This window comes from Varanus komodoensis, unplaced genomic scaffold (genome assembly GCF_004798865.1).
Source record: "Varanus komodoensis strain SLA01 unplaced genomic scaffold, ASM479886v1 scaffold10, whole genome shotgun sequence".
NCBI classification, from domain to species: Eukaryota; Metazoa; Chordata; class Lepidosauria; order Squamata; family Varanidae; genus Varanus; species Varanus komodoensis.
Window position 1 is genome coordinate 27,951,607 of NW_025335269.1, and position 18,363 is coordinate 27,969,969.

General features: G+C 41.0%; 1 protein-coding gene across 5 annotated transcripts in view; it reads right to left on the reverse strand.

Moving 5' to 3' along the window:
- The window catches only part of ARHGEF10 (Rho guanine nucleotide exchange factor 10), a 114,383-nt gene that overhangs the window by 60,028 nt on the left and 35,992 nt on the right, over positions 1 to 18,363 (reverse strand). For 3 of the 5 annotated variants that reach the window (XR_006413513.1, XM_044417789.1, XM_044417798.1), the window contains exons 3-14: positions 17,077 to 17,256; positions 15,432 to 15,722; positions 14,503 to 14,569; positions 12,558 to 12,637; positions 10,910 to 10,966; positions 9,629 to 9,792; positions 8,494 to 8,610; positions 7,091 to 7,205; positions 4,993 to 5,099; positions 2,405 to 2,482; positions 2,048 to 2,227; positions 523 to 639 (exon numbers count right to left, since the gene is read on the reverse strand). Coding sequence is in view for 4 of the 5 variants with exons in the window: in XM_044417789.1 (XP_044273724.1) it covers positions 523 to 639; positions 2,048 to 2,227; positions 2,405 to 2,482; positions 4,993 to 5,099; positions 7,091 to 7,205; positions 8,494 to 8,610; positions 9,629 to 9,792; positions 10,910 to 10,966; positions 12,558 to 12,637; positions 14,503 to 14,569; positions 15,432 to 15,722; positions 17,077 to 17,256 (1,553 nt within the window). In the remaining variant the exon portion in view is untranslated. Of the gene's footprint in view, positions 1 to 522; positions 640 to 2,047; positions 2,228 to 2,404; positions 2,483 to 4,992; positions 5,100 to 7,090; positions 7,206 to 8,493; positions 8,611 to 9,628; positions 9,793 to 10,909; positions 10,967 to 12,557; positions 12,638 to 14,502; positions 14,570 to 15,431; positions 15,723 to 17,076; positions 17,268 to 18,363 lie in introns of all 5 variants that reach the window. The other 2 variants (XM_044417817.1, XM_044417807.1) reach the window with 2 other exon arrangements.

The following is an 18,363-nucleotide window of genomic DNA, read 5'->3' on the forward strand; positions in this document are numbered from 1 at the left end:
CAGGCACCTTTGCAGGCACCTCCACAAGCACCTCAGCTGGCCAAGAACTGCTGAAACTGCTCTCACTGTAGGAGCCTTAGCGGAGGCTGCACATTTCCAGGTCCATATGGCATCCCAAATATATATGGAGCATTTTAGAACGAGCTGCTTGCGTAGTACTGAGGTCATCTTAGGACAGTGTGACATAATTTGTTGATCAATGCCTTAGTCAGTCAGCAAGGACAGATGGTAGGCTTGCATTTTTCGCTTAAAGTGAATGCAAAATGTATAATGATTAGCATAATTTCAATGAATTACTGAGGCACACTGGGGATTTTGTGCATGCAAGCTGGAACTAAACTGGGCTTGTTTAAAAACTGTCAGACATGGCCTCCAACAGGCCCAGGTCCAGGCCCAGCCTTGGCAGGCTGTGCAACAGAGCTGAGCTGGCACAGATAAAAGCAGGCCATCAAGCAAAGCCAGCCCAGAGCCAGATCTGGGCCTCAGTGGGTAGAGTCCCACCTCAAATCTGGATACACTCACCTTTAAAAACTCCAGGAAGGCTGGCTTTGTGGCGCATGTTTTCTTGAGGATTCCCACAGCAGTGCTAAAATTGTTTACATACTCACTGTAGGCATCCAGCACCATAGACTTCGAAAACTGAAAGATAATAAACCAAACAGTACAGTCGGAAAGTCTTCTAGATCCAAAGCAGGAGCTGCAAATCAAAGCATCAAGCTTCCATAGCTTCCAACAGACTAGTCTGCAGAAACAGTTTAATACATGAAAAAGCAGTACTAATTCTAGAGCTTTCACAATAAGAACAAAGGGCAAATTTGAATCACACATCACAGCTCAGCCACATCGTTTCTCTGAAACAAGGTTCCCCCCGCACATGTTGACATCTGCCCTTGCTGTGATACTTAAAGTCACAGATACTGTGATGTTAGATACCTGTCAAATCTCGTTCTAAAGAACAATGTGCTGAATGTCAAGACTCCCAGTTCAGAAATAGAAATAGGAGGGAAAGTCCAAGCATCCACTCAGTCCAAGCATCTCTGTGAAGGGCATGCGGTGTTGCCAATGTTCATAACATGGACTTCAGCAATGCATAATGAGGCAGCAAAGACAGACCTGCCTGGATAGGAGACTGCCTATAGGTGGCCTCACATTCCATGGGGGAAAGTGGGGCAGAAATGTATTTAAAATTCACTCTCAATGTGAGGTCAGCCTTCTAGCCCTGTGAATACTTCTCCATTCTAACTTTTAATCCAAGCTAGAGAAGAACTTCTCCCTTCCAGCTTCCCAGTTACCCAACTTGGTAGCCACAGTAATGGAGGCATTTACAGGTACCTCCTGAAGCATCTCAGCCTTCCTACCGGGTGCCTACCAGTACGTTGCAGCAGCAGCAGCAGCATCCAAAGCACCATGAGCCTGCATGAATGCAGATTTCTCAAGGTGCCTGGGTATGAGTGTCATCCACCTGGGGGTTCCTGGAGTCTCTGGCATGCTGCAGCTGCGTTCAGCAGTCACTATGGAGGCAGGTCTCCAGAAAGACCTTCCTGCTGTTCCCGCTCCCTGACAGCAAAGGATGAGGTGGCAGGCCAGGCTACATGGACACACAGGCAGAGATGGAGGGGCCAAATGTGCTCCCGCTTTACTCCAGATGGCTTCATGGGTGCCAGGGAGGAATATGCTGAGTATTGGGCCAGGGCTTGGGAGATCGAGGTCTTAATATCCACTCAGCCATGAAGCTCCCTGGGTGATTTTGGGCCAGCCACGGATTCTCAGTCTAACCTTCCTCACGGGGCTGTGAGGATAAAAGGGAGAGGAAGCTGACCATATAAGCTGCCTTAGAGTTGTGGCCAGAGGAACAAAGGCAGGACAAAAATTTCATAATAAATATATAAATAAATAAATTATGACTGCGATATGGATCAGAACTGAGTTTGGAACAGAGCTATTTTTCTGAATTTTTTACCAAACGAGCTGAGGTTGCAGAGCTGAATCGAGCAGACAAGAGCTGGACCAGTTGAGCTACACTACAGAGCTGTGATCATTTACGTACTGATGCAACAAAGACATCTCCAATCATTTCGACGGAATCCCATTCAGAGACACGACTGGCCAATGCTATCTGAAACATTGAATGGCACTGAAGAATTTCCTTTATTCGATAAAATACTATCTTTATTTTTCTCTCACTCAATAATTTAGGTTCCATCTCTGAAAAAGGCTTCTCATATTGCTGAAATGAAAAAGAGTATTAATTAAATCGCTGCCTCATTATTATGTCCAAATGAAAAGATCTTTTCTATTATTAACAAATTCATGAGTAACAATGAAACATACCAGCAAATGTGGCATCTCATTTCCAATAAAAGTATCAACTCGCTTTCAAAGATGTAAAAAGATTTTTAGTTACCTCCAGGATCCTTTTGAGAGCATCCACATAATTTTTCTCACTGTCAACCACAGCACCTAAAATATATCTTCTCACCACCTGTTAATAAAAGCACACACACACCCCAAATCACATTTTGAAAACTGTGATTCAGAGATATCTTTGAGCAGGTCTTCAGCTGATACCCAGCAGATTCTCTTTCAACAGGGCTTGTCAGCCATCTTCAAACTCTGCCCAAGGATTAAGGCCAAGACATGGGTTATCCTCAGGGAGAAGTGAGGCTGAGAGAGGCCAGTGCATACACTGGGCCCTGCTCCTAATGCTTCAGGAGTTAAGGCAAAGCACTGCAAGTCGTGGCCCCTGTGACTGCTGGCTTAGTCCGAGAAAGATCTACTCTCGGAAGAGGTATGCCTGCCACTGAAGGCTGCGGGCAGAGCTCTTCAGAGTCACAGAACCTGAGCAGGGCTTTGGAGCCAGGCTTTGAATGGAGAGGTGCCCCCGGTGAACCACTGGGATACCTCCCGCTTGTCCCTTCGCAGCTCTGGCTAAGGGAGACCATGCAACTGCCCCAGAGGGATGGGCTCACCCCACCTCATGGGAGGGCCACCCCTGCAATATTAGAGCTGTACTATCCCCATGAGGAGTCATCTACATTTCATCTGTGTGAGATCCATGTTATGGGAAGTGGCCGTAGGAAAGGGAGCCAGAGATAAAAGACCAGAGATGGAGAAAGGAAAGGATGCTCAGAAAAGGGGACCCAAAATGATAATGGTGAGGCAATGATACCAAAACGTCAGTCGCTAACTAGACTGCCTGCCTGGCTAACCGATATAGCTTTAGGATACCAGTTAGCTTTAGGATTCTAGAAAACAGCTTAGAAGCAGCCAACATGAAAGTAATACAGGGATTAAGACACATGTTCCATTCAATTCTAAAATAGGAACTGGTGAGTATTTTTGTCATTTTGTCATTGTCATTTCCAAAAGGCAGAAATGGGATGGAAAAACTTGAAAATATTTAAGAACAAGAAAAAGAAATCAGATGAAAGCAAGCAAAAAAGATTATCCCATCCAGGTTTTAACAGAGCACCTAGCTCTCAAAATTCTGGGTCTGAATCCTTGTGAGTTCAAATAAGTCTGTAGTGCCAAAATCATTGTGCCAACTTTCCCCGCACCCTGCCACAGGCTTTAAATTTTAAACAGGTAGAGGGCAGGCACTTATAATATAGTCCTTGCTATGCCCGGGCATAGCTATGGAACTTACTATTTTATTTCTTTGGCTGAAGCAGATGGCTGAGTTTTTTGTTTTTGCAAGAATTTGAAAAAATCTGTATTTTTTCATAAACAAGACTGGAAAAGTTAGAGATTTAACAATTAATTAATTTAATTTAAACAATTAATTAAAAATTAATACACTAAAGAGTAAACGTGACAGCTTTATCCATCCCTACTCCAGATACAGGCCTGCTTGCAAACTTATTTCATTCTAATTTCCTCTCACAGCTTGAAGATATGACTCATGTTAAAATAATATGCTGCTTATTTCATAGTGAGGCACAGATTAGTTATGTTAGCCTCCAGGGTATTCCTCAACAGTGAAAGTGGCTTGCATTTACTCATTCTGAAATGATGCACACACCCCTGCGAACTTGTCTGAAGATGCGTGGGCAGAGGACCCACAGCAGCCCCAACTGCTTTCACCCGGAGCGGCTGCAACGGCACGTTTAGCACAAGGCCACACCTCACAACACTGTCCCACATCACACAGTCAGCTAGACCAGCTGCTTTGCTGAATTACAGTTGTTCTTTCTATATGGAAGCTGACGAACAGTGGGATCAAATATCCAAAAGTTGTGTTGGTACATATTTAAAAATATGTATTTTTAAAAGTACAGCTACAACACATGGACAAATGCGCGTGCACGTACACACACACATGCACGCACCCAGAGCTAAGTAAGAATCAGGCATCCTATTATGCCACCCTGTGGAAAGCAGCAGCATGTACAGGCTTGGACGAATTTCTTTTGTATCTATCTTTTACCAAGAGGCCTGGCCCAATCTTTGGGCAGAGTGAGCTGGCTGCCTCAGGTGACAGGTGCTGTCCCATTGCCAGTGTCAAAGTACGAGTCATCTGGTACTTTCCATACACGGAACAGAAGTAGATGCACCACCTTTGCTCAAGGTAGCAAATGGTCTTGGGCAAGCCCTGCTTATCAGGTACAGGACTTGTAAGAGATCACTAACTTGGTAAGTTTAGCCAGTTTGAGTGTTACTATTGTGTGAAAGTTTAGATTTCACACGTTTAGCAAACTAGCAGTGGAAATAAACTTGTCAGAATGTAATGTGCATTCACATACAGTCTGTACAGAGTTGGACACAATTAGAGGCTTGTAGAAATAAGATTTTCACATTCTCAATTTGTTCTGAAGAATTCAGCACATGAGGATTTTGCTTCGACAGGTAATATTTGATGTGCATCTCCCTTCTGTGAAAGGCAAATGACAACATGTCAATGGATGGTGTTGCAAAACTCATTCCATAAATGGTTTACAGAAAGAGGCACTAAACAGTGTTGTTTTAGATTTCAACAGTATCCAACATACACACCTGTTGTTGTGATAATCCATCAGGCATAGGAGTCATGATTGCCTCTGTGTGCATACAGTCCACATCAATAAATAGCTCCTCTTCTTCCAGACAGGTTGATCGATGATCTAGAAAAATTACCAGGTTACAGTTTCACCCATTATGTGACCACATTTTTTATGCTTTGGGTCAGCATCTCTACATTTGTGTCATTATCAATATATGATCTGAGCTGCACATTTGAATCCATAGTTCAAAATATTAAAATGAAAAAAATATACATAGTGTAAATTTACCAATAATTTTCATGCAATCTTCTGAATACTCTGAATACTTCTAAGTATCTTCTGAATACTTATCCAAATAGAAAGACTTGAAAATTGCTGAAGGTCTGGGGTATAAATTTATCAAAACGTGTGTGCTCATTCAGAAGAAACAGTCACTACAGAAAAGTCAGAGCTAAGAAATTTCATGATGACTTTACTACAACAGCATAAAATCTCTTAGAGCACCAGGCCAAAACTGGATGTGGCCAATTTTGTGGTCAATGTGGCCAAGAGCAGAAGATGGAAGTTTAAAGCTCTTATTACCAGTAATTAAGTCTTCTAAACTTCCAACCTTTCAGAATTGAGGGAAAATGCTCAAAGCTGGGAAACTACCGAACAACCAATAATACATAGAAAGGGAGAAGAATAGGAAATACAGTGTAGCTTTCAGGGAACTTCAGAGGGTCAAATTTGGCCTGCAAGGCCTACGTTTCTATATCTCTGCTCTATTAGAACAGAGATTAATAAAAGAATTGAGCATGAAACAGATTGTTCTTTTTGCTGTTGTTGTCATGGTTAACATCCATTTATAGCCTGAATTCTTCCTCCTGCAAGGAACCCAAGGTGATGGTTGTTGAAAAGAGAATCAAGAATTTACAGAACTATGTAAAACTAAAATTAGTGTCGCCTTGACGCCTTGCTGCTCCTTTCCCCATAAGAGAGACACAGTCACAAGTTACAAACTGCATAACTTGCAAGTCAACTAAAGTAGGGGGAATTGACAACTAAGCAAATACTTAAAGCCATGATCCGTAGCTCAGTTATAGGACTCAGTGGGTAATTACCATAGCCGATAGGAACATGGCATGCACTGGAATGTTTGCCGCAGTGAAGAACACAGATACGAGAGGCAGATGACAATTACATAATAGGCATGAAAGAGAGTTACTGAGAGAGTAAATCGATTCCTAAATCCTCCCTTTTGCCACTGAAAGGACAGTTAGCAGAAGCTTTGGCACATGAGCTCAGCAAGCCGCAGAGTGCACTGGTGCGCACTGCCTTTCTCCCCTAGGAATCCAACGCAGCCTTGACACACACCTCCTAATCGCTCCTAGAGCTTCCAAGAGGAAGCACTCTGCAGGGACCATTGGGTAACTGAGTCACAGATCCACTTGAAAGCATTAACATAAACCAGTACTCAGACTATGCACACAGAGCCCTTTCCACACCCAGCATTCCTCTGCATAGACCAAAAGTCAGCTACAAGCATGTCTTAGGAGTATGTGACCTAAGAGATTAGCAAAAGTGAATTGCTGGAATTAGCAGTGCATTTGACTTTGTATGGCAAGTGTCCTAAGGCATGAGGCAGGCTGGAGGGCAACATACTCAACCAGAAGAAATGCATGTTTAAAACAAACAGAAGTTACTTAGAACAGCACAAGCTTGATCAAGCCACTTGTTATATTGTCTGGTTCTGGGTATGGCATTATATAAGCTGCTTTATTTGGTTTGGAAATGGATCCAATTTATAAGCACATACACAGGTTTTATGTGATTTAATGCCTCAGTACAACTAAGCTAATAACTGTTTGATTAATTTAGTCATACTGAGCATTTAGCAGGGATCAGCATTTTTGCCATTTTTACCTCAGTTACTCTAATCTGGAAAGAGATAAATTGATTTCTCAGTACTATGTGCTCCCCCCTCTTGGTAACAGCTGAGATAAATCGGCTTTCCAAAACATTTTCTCTGACTAAGCGGTAAATAAGGACATTGGGGAATTATTTCTGTCATATTTTTTCCAAACTACATTAGCAGGCATAATTTTTGAAAAAAAGTGATCAACACATACCTTGACTAATAAATGACTTGGTGCGAATGAATGAGCGACCTTTCTTCACAGCAGCCTTAGTCTTTTCGAGGCCGTCTTTGGTGCCTTCCCTGGCTGCCCTCATGAGCTTTTGCATCTGCAAGACAGTACCAAACACATCCTACAAGTTCAGTGAATAACAGGAGTGGAATTCAATGGCTTATTGTAATGCGGTAGCAAATCCTGCATGCAAGTAGTTGCTCTTTCAAAGAACACTGTCAAGGCTGAAGACAATAGCCAATGCTACACAGTGTTGTGTGTCTCTTGGTGTGCAAACCTGGCCCTTCCTGTTTGTTCTTTCAAATATTACATATGCACTGCTAAAGCACACATGCAATGCATGCATGTTTCCATTAACACTTACAACATTTACTCCTTAACAGAGCCCAAATTTCATCCAATATCAAAAAATGAATTTGGCTTAGGCATATAATGCATTAAAAATGGAATGTCATATTTTCAAGTGCTCGGTTCTCCTTCAGAAGACATCACAACTACCAAAGCATTTAAAACCCACTGAAAATCAGCTACATAATTGGCATGTTATGTTCCTGAAACAGTGTTGCCTCTTCTAATTATTCCAAGCCTAATTACACTGAACACACTCTTAATTCTATTTGCAAGAAACCATATTCTCTTAATGCTCCCTGGTGGTGAACAATCAGCAGCAATTAAAATGTAGAGGGGTGATCCAGTTCCTGCTTTACATGCAGGATTCTCTGTGCGCAGGGAATGTGGAGGGGAGATAAACTAATATGGGAAGTCTCTGCACACAAGGGATGGCTCTAAAGAGAAGGAGGACGCTCCTTTAAACTTTTGCTCACATTTGTACGCTGTTTCAAGATCTCGTTTCCTTTCTGAAGAAAACCTCCTTTTCAGTGACCACTTTGAAAGGATAAAATAATGTTGCAGAAGAACAATGCTGATATATCCCATTAGAGATTATCTTTTTATTCTAATATATTTGAAGTAAAAGGGAGAACACAACTAAATTGATCACCTCTCCGTTTAAAATCCAAAAGAGCAGGGATAATATACCATCATTATTTATTTATTTAGCATGTAGGACAAAGTCGCTTCTGCCTCCTCAGCAGCCTTTAGCCAAAAGGCTGTGTGGATCAGAATGTGATACAAGAGCAAAAAAATCAATAGAGACAATTGTTTCGTATCTCCCTTCACAAGTGTTATAAACTGCAGGGCAAAGAGAAGTTAGCTGGCATGAAGGTCCTTGACAGTGTTCTTTTAAGGTCACTGGCAATGCAGACAGCTCAATAGGAATACACACTGTCCAATTTTTCCCATCAGTTTTGTTTATTAAAACTTGCATTGTGTTTGACGAACAACAATTTTAACATTTATCTTGTTACAAAAATCAACTACACTACCTTCAGCTCATGTTTTTGCTTTAGTTGCTGAATCTCTACTGCTCCCACCGTGTTTGCCATCAAATCTTTCATCTTTTTTTCATAGTGCTCCTTTAAACGGGTTATTTCATGAGAAAGCTATAGCATACAAAAAGATACAATCTTAAACTTCACTCTAAAGTGCTTGAGCTGTATCATGCATGCTGGTGGCCAGATAAGATAAGGGATGGTAACCAGTAAAAAGGGTAGTTATCTTTTGCATGTACTAAAACTAAAACTCAGATGGGTTTCTTTCTGGTTTACTGTCTTTTATCTTAAAGGTGATCTAAAAATAACTTAAACAAATAAAAATAAATTCACAGGCATGACAAGTTTCCAACCATCTGAACCAATACAATGTAGCTACATTAAATACTCATTTGTTCATCGCATATTAAAATGCAATATTTATATGTATCATTAGTATAAAGATGTACATATGGAAATATGTTTTATGTTTTGAGTGCTCCCGGTTGTGTATGTGTGTTTGTTTTTAAGAAATCCTCTTTACTCCTTTCACAATCCTTTAATCCTTGTACCCAGTTCTGGTGTCAATTATACTTTAAAAAAGTGCAATGTGAGATTTGTCCCTACTATAGGCGGGTCAAGAATTCCAAAGTATTATTGCACTTCTTATAGGTATTCTACCAGCTGCTTCACTAAAGCATTATGGACTGTAATCAGTTGGCTATCACGATCAGTGAAAAGTTAATTAAGGGAGTGGACTAGATCTGGTTTAAAGAAAGGACAATTTATATCCTGGTAAGTTTTAGAATTTTTGCAAAATGTGCTGGAAAGAAACTTGTGCAACATTCATGTCTTTTCTCTTCAATACAAGCAACATCAATGGCGTTCATTAGACATTACCAAATAAAGCGGAAACTCAGCTTCCACAGAAAATAGGCATACTTTAGAATTCCATGTATATGCATTTATCAAGCTCCTTTTGTGTCTCACTCCACCTCAGTTTTTCTTTCCCCTTTCACTCTGAATTACAGTGTTTGTGGTTTGAAATGAGATGCATGAGAAAAACTGGACAACATAAAGCCTGGGCAGCTACTGTATTTGGAAGCATATCAACAATATGGTAGAAAAATACTGTCATAAAGCTACATACTTGTCTTCTGTGGTTGCCACGCAGAAAAGAACTGGGCATCCCATTTTTACACTCTGAGTCACTCTGTTCTTCATAGCTTTCAAACTCACTTGAACTCCACCCGTATTCAAGAGAGCTATTTCCACCTTCATCTCCATTCTCAACATCATCGTAAATCATCTCCTCTGCATGCATTAATATGTGACATATATTTTTGTTAATATATGGCGTAGTTTACATTCCTTATAAATTACACAGGCTTGTTAAACAAGGAACATTTCTCTACCATGACCAAGTTGAAAGTGAAAAATTATAGGTAGCACTTGCAATTTTCTGTCTAGGCGTTAAGAATTAGTAAAAGGTCTTTTTTAAAAGGCAAAGTATGTATTATCACATCACATATTTTAAAAATGAGGATCTAGCTTTGATTTTTTTTCATATTATACATTCTAGAGAATGTACTTTTCTCAGGTTTTATTTTTAATGAACAAAAAAGGTCACAACTTTCCAGCTTGCGTTTTCTGGAAATAAGATTGAAAATCATACAGCTAATAAATTTATCCCTATGCATATATGACATTATAGTGCTTTAAGAACAGCATTTTCTTTCTTTCCATTACTCTATTTCTACGCATTTTCATTAATAATGAGTTCCCAGTCTGCCATATTTACACAATGTATTCCTTGCACAAACTCTGGGCTTAAATACAATTTCATATACTTTAAGTGAATAATCCCAAATTTAAAGTGAGTACGCATGCATGCACGTACACAGATGCACAGCCATATATATCTGTCATACAATATAAAAGAGAGGTGCATACCTAACCATTCCGAGACATCAAGCTAATTTTGGTTTAATTGCTACATACACCAAACAACACATTTTCCCCAGTTATTAAATACTAAAGGCATAAAATCTGGCCGCATATATAATTTGTGATATCAGGAAAATTATAGCCGTACCTAAGTCTAAAAATGCAACTCCACTCATGTGCACTTTAACAAAGAATTATCCACTGCATTGTTCAGCTTCCTTTCCTATGCCTCCTGCCATTGCAAGCAGTGACTTTAATCAAGTGTGATACAAAACTTTTAAAAAGCAGGCTCATCAGTCTAAGTGCTCCTTAGCTGATATGAACAGAACGAAATTCAACAGAAACAAATGTGAAAAGTAGAATCTAAGATTCATAAGGAAGACCTAGAGCCTGATAATACAGGGGATGAGTGACCATGAAGAGTATTTCTGGAAAAATATGTATGGGTTACAGAAGAAAAAAAAATTGACTTTTAAGATTATACCTGGTTCAGAGTCTGAATTTTCTCTTGGTACCATATCATATATTACTTCATCTGGATCTAAAAAAAATAAAAATTGAAAGTGTTGAGTGCATTATTATGAGATTTCTTTTTTTCAAAAGTCTTTTAAAAAGTTTTTTAGCAAGACATATACTAAACAACACCCTAACAGATGTGATGATGAAATAAAGGCTAAAGAAAAATTGTTACAACACAAATGATACTAACTGCTAAAGAGAGGGGGGATATAATCCACTGATTCTGTTACCCCCTTCATACATTTAAAAAGATACAGTGAGATGTTTGGTACCAACTCCTTTATTGCTCCTGAATCGCCCCACAGTATCTCTACCATATGTTCTCAGATATCTGCAGAAAGCCTATAATGTCTCATCTCCTTGTTTTCCAAACACCACCCTGCAAGTATTTCCTTTTCATCCCTAGATGGCTGCATTTATAAAGCAGGGCTGATTTATGCATGTTGGAATTTCACATGTACAAATGCAGGTTCTAAATGGCTGGCCACCCAGGCCACAACTCAGACTTGCAGCTCAAAGTGTTTACCAGCACCAGCACAAAGGCCAGCAGGAGCAGCCCTTTCTCAAGCGACAGCGCCTTGTCAATTTCTTCTCTGCATTGTTGCAGGGACCGAAAAGCAGTATGCTTCCAATCCAGATTACTTCTGATCACCCTAAGCCTATTCTGTCTTGATTCCTTGTAATATGTACAGTTTAAATGTATTTTGTACAGATTTAGATAAATACTGTAAATGCCTTTTTGCCCCAGATGCATGTTTTTATATGTTAAGAGAATGCACAAATTTGTTCCTAGAACTGTCTCAAAAATTTAGGAATATAAAAGCCAGTGGAAAACTAAATTCAAATCTACGTATTAATCCAGAAGGTACCGATCAACTTCATTTATTTCAGAATCTCCAAAGATCAAATTCCTTAAGTGCTCCTGTAGTGGAAAGGCTTTTCCAGATTCACTGTAGGTACAATGATGACCTTTACAAATTTCTGAATTTGCCCAGTATGCCAGCTTCATCTGTCTCTTACTTCTGTCTGGCATGCACACAAGTTTTCCCACTCAGCTGCTGATAAAATGTTTTTCCCTAACATAAATTAAATGAGATGAAATCAGACACAAGGACTGTCCTGGATACTTGTCCATATCGCATAAATTAAAAAGAAGTATCCAACTGTGTCATTCCACATGATGTACTAGTGCAAAGCAGGGCAGGAGGGAAATGCAACTAATGCTACATTTGCACATGTCTTGAGTCAAGCAACTGTGCTTCCATTTGTGCAGTCTACTGTACAATCAGTTGCTCAGTCTGAGCACACAGAAAGTGCAACTGGTTGCTCAATGGACAGATTTGGCAGAGATCCACTAGAACTACATGAATTTGTGGCATGACACCAATGGATCCTGCCCACAATTTACACATCGGAGGTGCATTACTGTAGCATCCCCATGAGCAGAAAAATTGCGTAATTCCCCAATCTAGCCTGAATACTAAGATCAGTCCAAACTTCCAGAGAAGGGAGGAAAGTCATGCCAGTGTTAAATCCAACATTCCAATACAAGCAAGAATCTGACCCATGAACCAGCTCGTCATAGCGGAAAAACTGTAGTTACCGGTACTTACTCTCCATCCACTCTGTGTTTGCAGGATCAGCAGCCCATTTGGCTAAGGCGTCATCAGCTTTATTCTCCTGATTATCTTCACTTTGAAAAAGTACACAGAGAAAAAGTAAATTTCAAAATCACAAATGGGCTTTAAATTCCCAAGTCACTTTCTTAGAAATCCCATGGAATTTAATGAGGGTTACTCTTAATACAAGTGTGCAAAGGCTTGCATTCTGAATGCAAAAAATCCCTTTGTTTCTGAAATGTGAGGGAACATAAGCCAAGGAGCACTGGTGCAACCGTGCCTTACTTGGGGCTTTCCACAGGCACCTGGTCAGTCCCTGTGAGAACCGAATGCTGGACGTTGCTCTGATTCACTATGCCTCACCCTATGTTCTATGGGCCTAGAGTATACTTTAGTTCTTGACTATATATTTCTATTATTTAAAAATACCATGTCTAACAATTAAGGCATATTTGCAGCAGCTACACCTTTACCATTCAGTGTTTTTCCAGAATAAAAACTGGAAAACAAGCCTGACTTGTTTTGATAAATAAACCCTAAACTCAGTGCAGGGAAAAAATGAAACACACAAAGCTACAGAATTCTTTTCAGCCACTAAGATGCTGGTGAAATTGGGTGCATCATGTACAGGAGGGGTGTACAGAGACACACCCCACCCGCCCCAGAGTTTTGTGAGCCTGCAGGTGAGGGGTCTATGCTGGGTTACAGCACTATGCTTACTACATTTCCAGCAACCATCCTGCCCTTCCTACTGCATGCAGAGAGCAGGGCAGCTCCAGGTACATTCAAAAAGTGTCCAGACAGTCATCGGAGTGGGATGGTATAAACTGGTGTCCTGCAACAGCAGGGCGTTGGGCCTGATGGCCTTCTTGGCCCCTTCCAACTCTACTAGTCTATGATTCTATGACATGAGCTGGAGATCATCAAGCACAGCAATGAACCTCTTCCCACATAACTCTGCTGCCATGGCATCAATGCTATTGGGCTCCCAAACTGGGTGTAAGAAAAGGAGACCATGTTGCTACCCTTCTATCTGGTTTATGCTTTAACCCCTTCTCAATGCAAAAACAGAACATTCTCTCTCTAGGCAGCATTGATGTCCATTCCCAGCCAGACTTTCTTCCATATAAGTGTGCTTGAGAAGACAGTGTTGGCATCACTGCTGGCCATTGTTCAAATATGGCCATGTGGAGTATTGCCAGTATGTTTCCATGGGAAGTCTAAATTTAGCAAGCTGGTTTTGTTAGCCTTGCCCAAGAAATGTGTTCCCTTTTTGCAGTAGAAAACTTTTGGTCAAAAAAAGCACAGTATCCAAAAATCAAGTCAGTGTGATAGTGAAAGGGAAGCATGCTACAGGTAGGGTAAAGTCAGGTCAATTGCAGGAAGGATGAAGAAAAAGCAGGGAGGGGAAGTGGGTTGACAAAGGAAGCAGCTGCTGGAGGAAAAGGAATCAGGACTGCAGAAACCACAGAGAAAAGACTAAAAATTCAGTGCCCTGATAGTCCATGTAGTTTATCAGCCTGTTCTCAGCCAACAGTGGCCACCAGATGCTCCTAGCAGACCTCCAAAAAGGTCCATGAAGACAGAAACCACCCTTCACCAAAGCCTCCAAAGGTGGGTAGAGCAGTCCGTCTCCAAAATGAAGGATGCTTAAGGTAAAATGAGGGAGCCGATTTCCTACCACTCTTACTGTAAGGTTGCTTTTCCTACCCGGCACCATCCAGATTTGTTGGACTGTGACTTCAATCCTCCCCAGCTGGAATGACGGGAGTTGCAAACCAACATGTCTGGGGGGTACCAGCTTGGGGAAGGCTGCTGTGGGGCTCTGCCCTTATTTACAGCAATCCAGCAATATCAAAGGGCATTCCACCCAGAGACACCACAGTTCTCTACCAAGGAGTTCCCCCACAAGTATATTCCAGTAAGTATTTGGACTTACCTGCTCTGAGGTTCTTCCAAACACTGAGAATTGGAATGGCAATCCTCACCTACTATGTGAATATTTGCTGGGGAAAGGAAAACAACATTAGTAGATACTCTGTCAGTGACAGCAGTGTTAAAATACAGTAATTTTGAATTAACACACTTACAAAATACAGCACTCCCTTCTTAAATGCAATTCAGTACGATATTTATACCTCTTGACAGTAATATAGCATCTCCTACCTTGCTAGGTAATATAGGCGGGGTGGGGAGGGACGAAAACAAAACAAGAAAGAGCAGGAAGAGGGGCGGAAATTTATGGTCATCCAATGGTTTCACCTACCAATCCCATCCTTCCTTCCTTTGGCTCAGCTGCCTAGCGCTGATAGGAGTTCTACATCAAAACATCTGAAGGGCCCCAAGTTGTCTGACCCTGCTACAGAGTCATCATGTTACATATTCCATATATATGCATGCACGTATTTTACTCCTGTTAGCAAGAGATATGAATATACATCCCTAGGCTAGAGATGGGATACATGAACAACAGTGAGAAATGTATTAATGGTATAAGGCAACACATTTAAACTAGAAATATAAGGGGTTAATTTTTCCTTTTCCCATATCAAAAGTATTTTCCTTATCTCCTATGAAAAAGCTAGCACTTCAGAGCATTGGAAACCATGCAGAGACCTACAATTTGTTCATTCCTACTGTGTATTGCTCCCACAGTCCAAAATAACCACTCTTAGGATCAGTGTAACTGATCCAGAGAAGCTGTATCTTGGATTGCAAGAATCAAAGAACAAAAAGAATAATCCAACATGCTAAACTTTGGATTACACAGAATGTCTGGTGTCTTCCTTTTCTTCCTGAAAGTAATGCCTGTAGAGTATCTGCACTATAATTCTATTTCATAAACAATACTTTCTAAAAATATACTACCTTCTTCGTCTACGGATATGCTGCGTATTATAACAGGACTAGAATAGGCTGGAAGTATTAGTGGCAAATTGGATGGCACAGCATAGCCACAGGGTACTGGAACAGAGTATCCGCTGGAGAAGGTAGGGCTTATACTTCCTTCTTGTGGACTTGGCTCTGGTGACAGCGATGGCTCCTTTTCTTGCACTGGTGAAATGGTTATGACTGAGTATGGGCTTACTCTTGGCAGGACCCCCTCTGTACTCGCTCCAGCTCTCTGCATCTTTTCAGCTCCCTCCACATTTTCGTTCCCTTGAATGCAGAGCAAAAGATGTTGTGAAAAGGAGCACTGAAAACAAACCAAAATAGAAGTGCTGCTGCAGGAAATAAAAAAGCAATGCTTCCCACCCACTCCAAATCCATCGTGCCCTTAAATTCAGAATGCTCTGCACCTGGAGAAAGGACTGCTGAGCAGAACTAAAATAGGCAGGCAACTCTAAACTACAGCTTTCCTGATTGTTTGGATTTGAGATTGTTTTCCTGAACTGTGGCTTGAGCTGTAAATTATAGTTAGGGCAAGCTATAGCTTGGCACAGCCTTGTACAAGAACATTTTCAACCAATTTTCCCTTCCCACAGCAGTCCCCCATGCAGCTCCCAAAAAGTTTTCTAAGAAGGGATAAAGCCATCAGTGAAAATTTGGGTGGAAAAGATCCGGGTCTCCAGCCCACAGGACCAAAAAAATAAAAACCAAAAAGCATCCAGTTGCATATGTTAATATATTTATGCTCTAAAGTTTCTCTGTGTGTGTCTTTAAAGGACCTTGTTTTCTAAAGACATCCCTATTAATCAAAAAGGACGCATGGGCAGGAAGAGAAAGGCATTTAATTTTGGGGTGGGGGGGAATCCCCCAGACAGAAAGTTGGGTAGGAAGGAGGCAGGAGGAGGGGAGGAACATGCAGGCAAAATGCCAGCTTGTCCTGGGGGGTCCAATGCAGTGGCGCTCATCAGAGCCCCATCAGTATCTTCATTTCAGCAAGTGCCCATGGACAGCAGGGTGGGGAGGCAGGCAGATTTGGGGCTCTGGCCATAGCAGACTGCCCTCATCAGGAGGAAGGAGCCCAGCCAGAAGATCTGCTGAAATGGCTAGGAAAAACCAACCAATTCAGGCACAGGGTTGCACTAACTGGGATAGCTCTTCCCTCCATTTCAACAGGATTAAAAGATACGGTAATTTCATGCATGCATACAGCATCTTCCCATCCTTCTTAAGGATATCAGCTGCAGCATGTCTGTGCAAGCATTCATTTCATATATCATGAGGGTGAAGCATGAGAGAGCAGGAACTGGGGTTGTGGCTGCTAGGCCTGCACCATGTTCAAGGGGTTATTGGCACAGCATCCTATGTGCATGGACAACTTGTGTGCCATCTTGTCCTCTATTTTCCAAAGCAGAGATTGCATGTAGGCTCCTGTGCAAACAGCCTAGTGAAAGCGGAAGGCCCTGGGTGCCGTCCTGATTTCTTCTCTGTACACTAACTCCTATGCAAGAACTGGTGTCTACGGGGAGAGGGGGGTTCTTGAGTGATTTTGAAAGGTGAGTCATGTTCATAAACAGATACAATACTAAAAATGGTTTTGTGGCTCTTTAAACATGAGCTAACGCACCTGTGGAACTCATCTCTTCTGGTTCCATATTATTGTTTGACTCCAAATTGGATGGCAAAATGGTTTGTCTGTCTGCTTCTGGGATCTCATCTCCACTATCAAAGTCAAACTGTTCTCCTTCTTCCTCGTCTTCCTCCTCCTCCTCATTAGCAACACTGGATGTTAATTCATTGTCTAAAACTAAAAACAAACTTTTAGAAAGCAGAATAGGGAAAAAAATACTTCCAATGGTGCAATGAAATGGATAAACCATTTTTATCCATTCTTGTGAATGGCCATTCTTATGACAAACATTTCAATGTTAGGGATATAATAGCACCATAGTTACGTGTAGAAGAAAATATTCTAGGCAGGTATTTGCAATTAAAGTCATTTAACCATTTTTTTCATGTAAGAAAGCCATGCAAGGCTTCTTACGTTCCCTGAACTGTAAAAGATGTTATCAACAAATCTTCCAGCTACGACATGCTCTGTGCATTTGTCACGGTGAAGCCCACACAACTGAACACTTTTCAGCTGCTCAGATCATCACAGCAATCGGCATTCTTGCAAGATCTTCTGCTTTGGCAGCCAAGCTGACCCAGCATGTTTTATAAGTGGCCTTGTAGTTACCTTTAATGCAGTATTTGTGAAAGAAAGAAAGTTAGATTTTTCTTTTCTGTTTTTGGCCTAAAAGTACAAAAGGAATATTCACTGCCAAGCTGCTGGTATGTTATACAATTGAGTTCATTGTAGGCTATTTAAGAACTTCAGCATTCCAGTGTGTTTCAACAGAAAGCCAAAGCCCCTCACCCCCACCATATGGGAATTGAATCAACATCTGTAAAGGACTAAAAGGAAAAGTTGCTGACACAGAGAGAAATGCACACATACAGAGAATGGCTTACAGTGGGTTAAACAACCCACAATTGCCCTGCCCAGTCCTGTGAACCAGGTCATTGTACCAAGCTGCATAAGCCAACTTGGAGAGGTCATTAAGCAAATAGCTATTTGATAAATTTATTTATTTATTTATTTATTTAAAACATTTCTATGCCGCCCCATCGCAATAAGCCTCGGGGTGGCTCACAACATCAATAAATAAACCCCCAATACAATAAAACCCCAGTGCCATAAAACCTTAATAAAACCTCAGTGCATTCTCGGCTAAAAATTAAAAAAAAAAGAAAGAAACCTAGTTAAATAAATAAACAAACAATTAAAATAAGTTTTAAATAAAAAGGTCTTGGCCTGGCGCCGAAAAACAAATAACGACGGCACCAGGTGGACCTCTCTGGGGAGCGCATT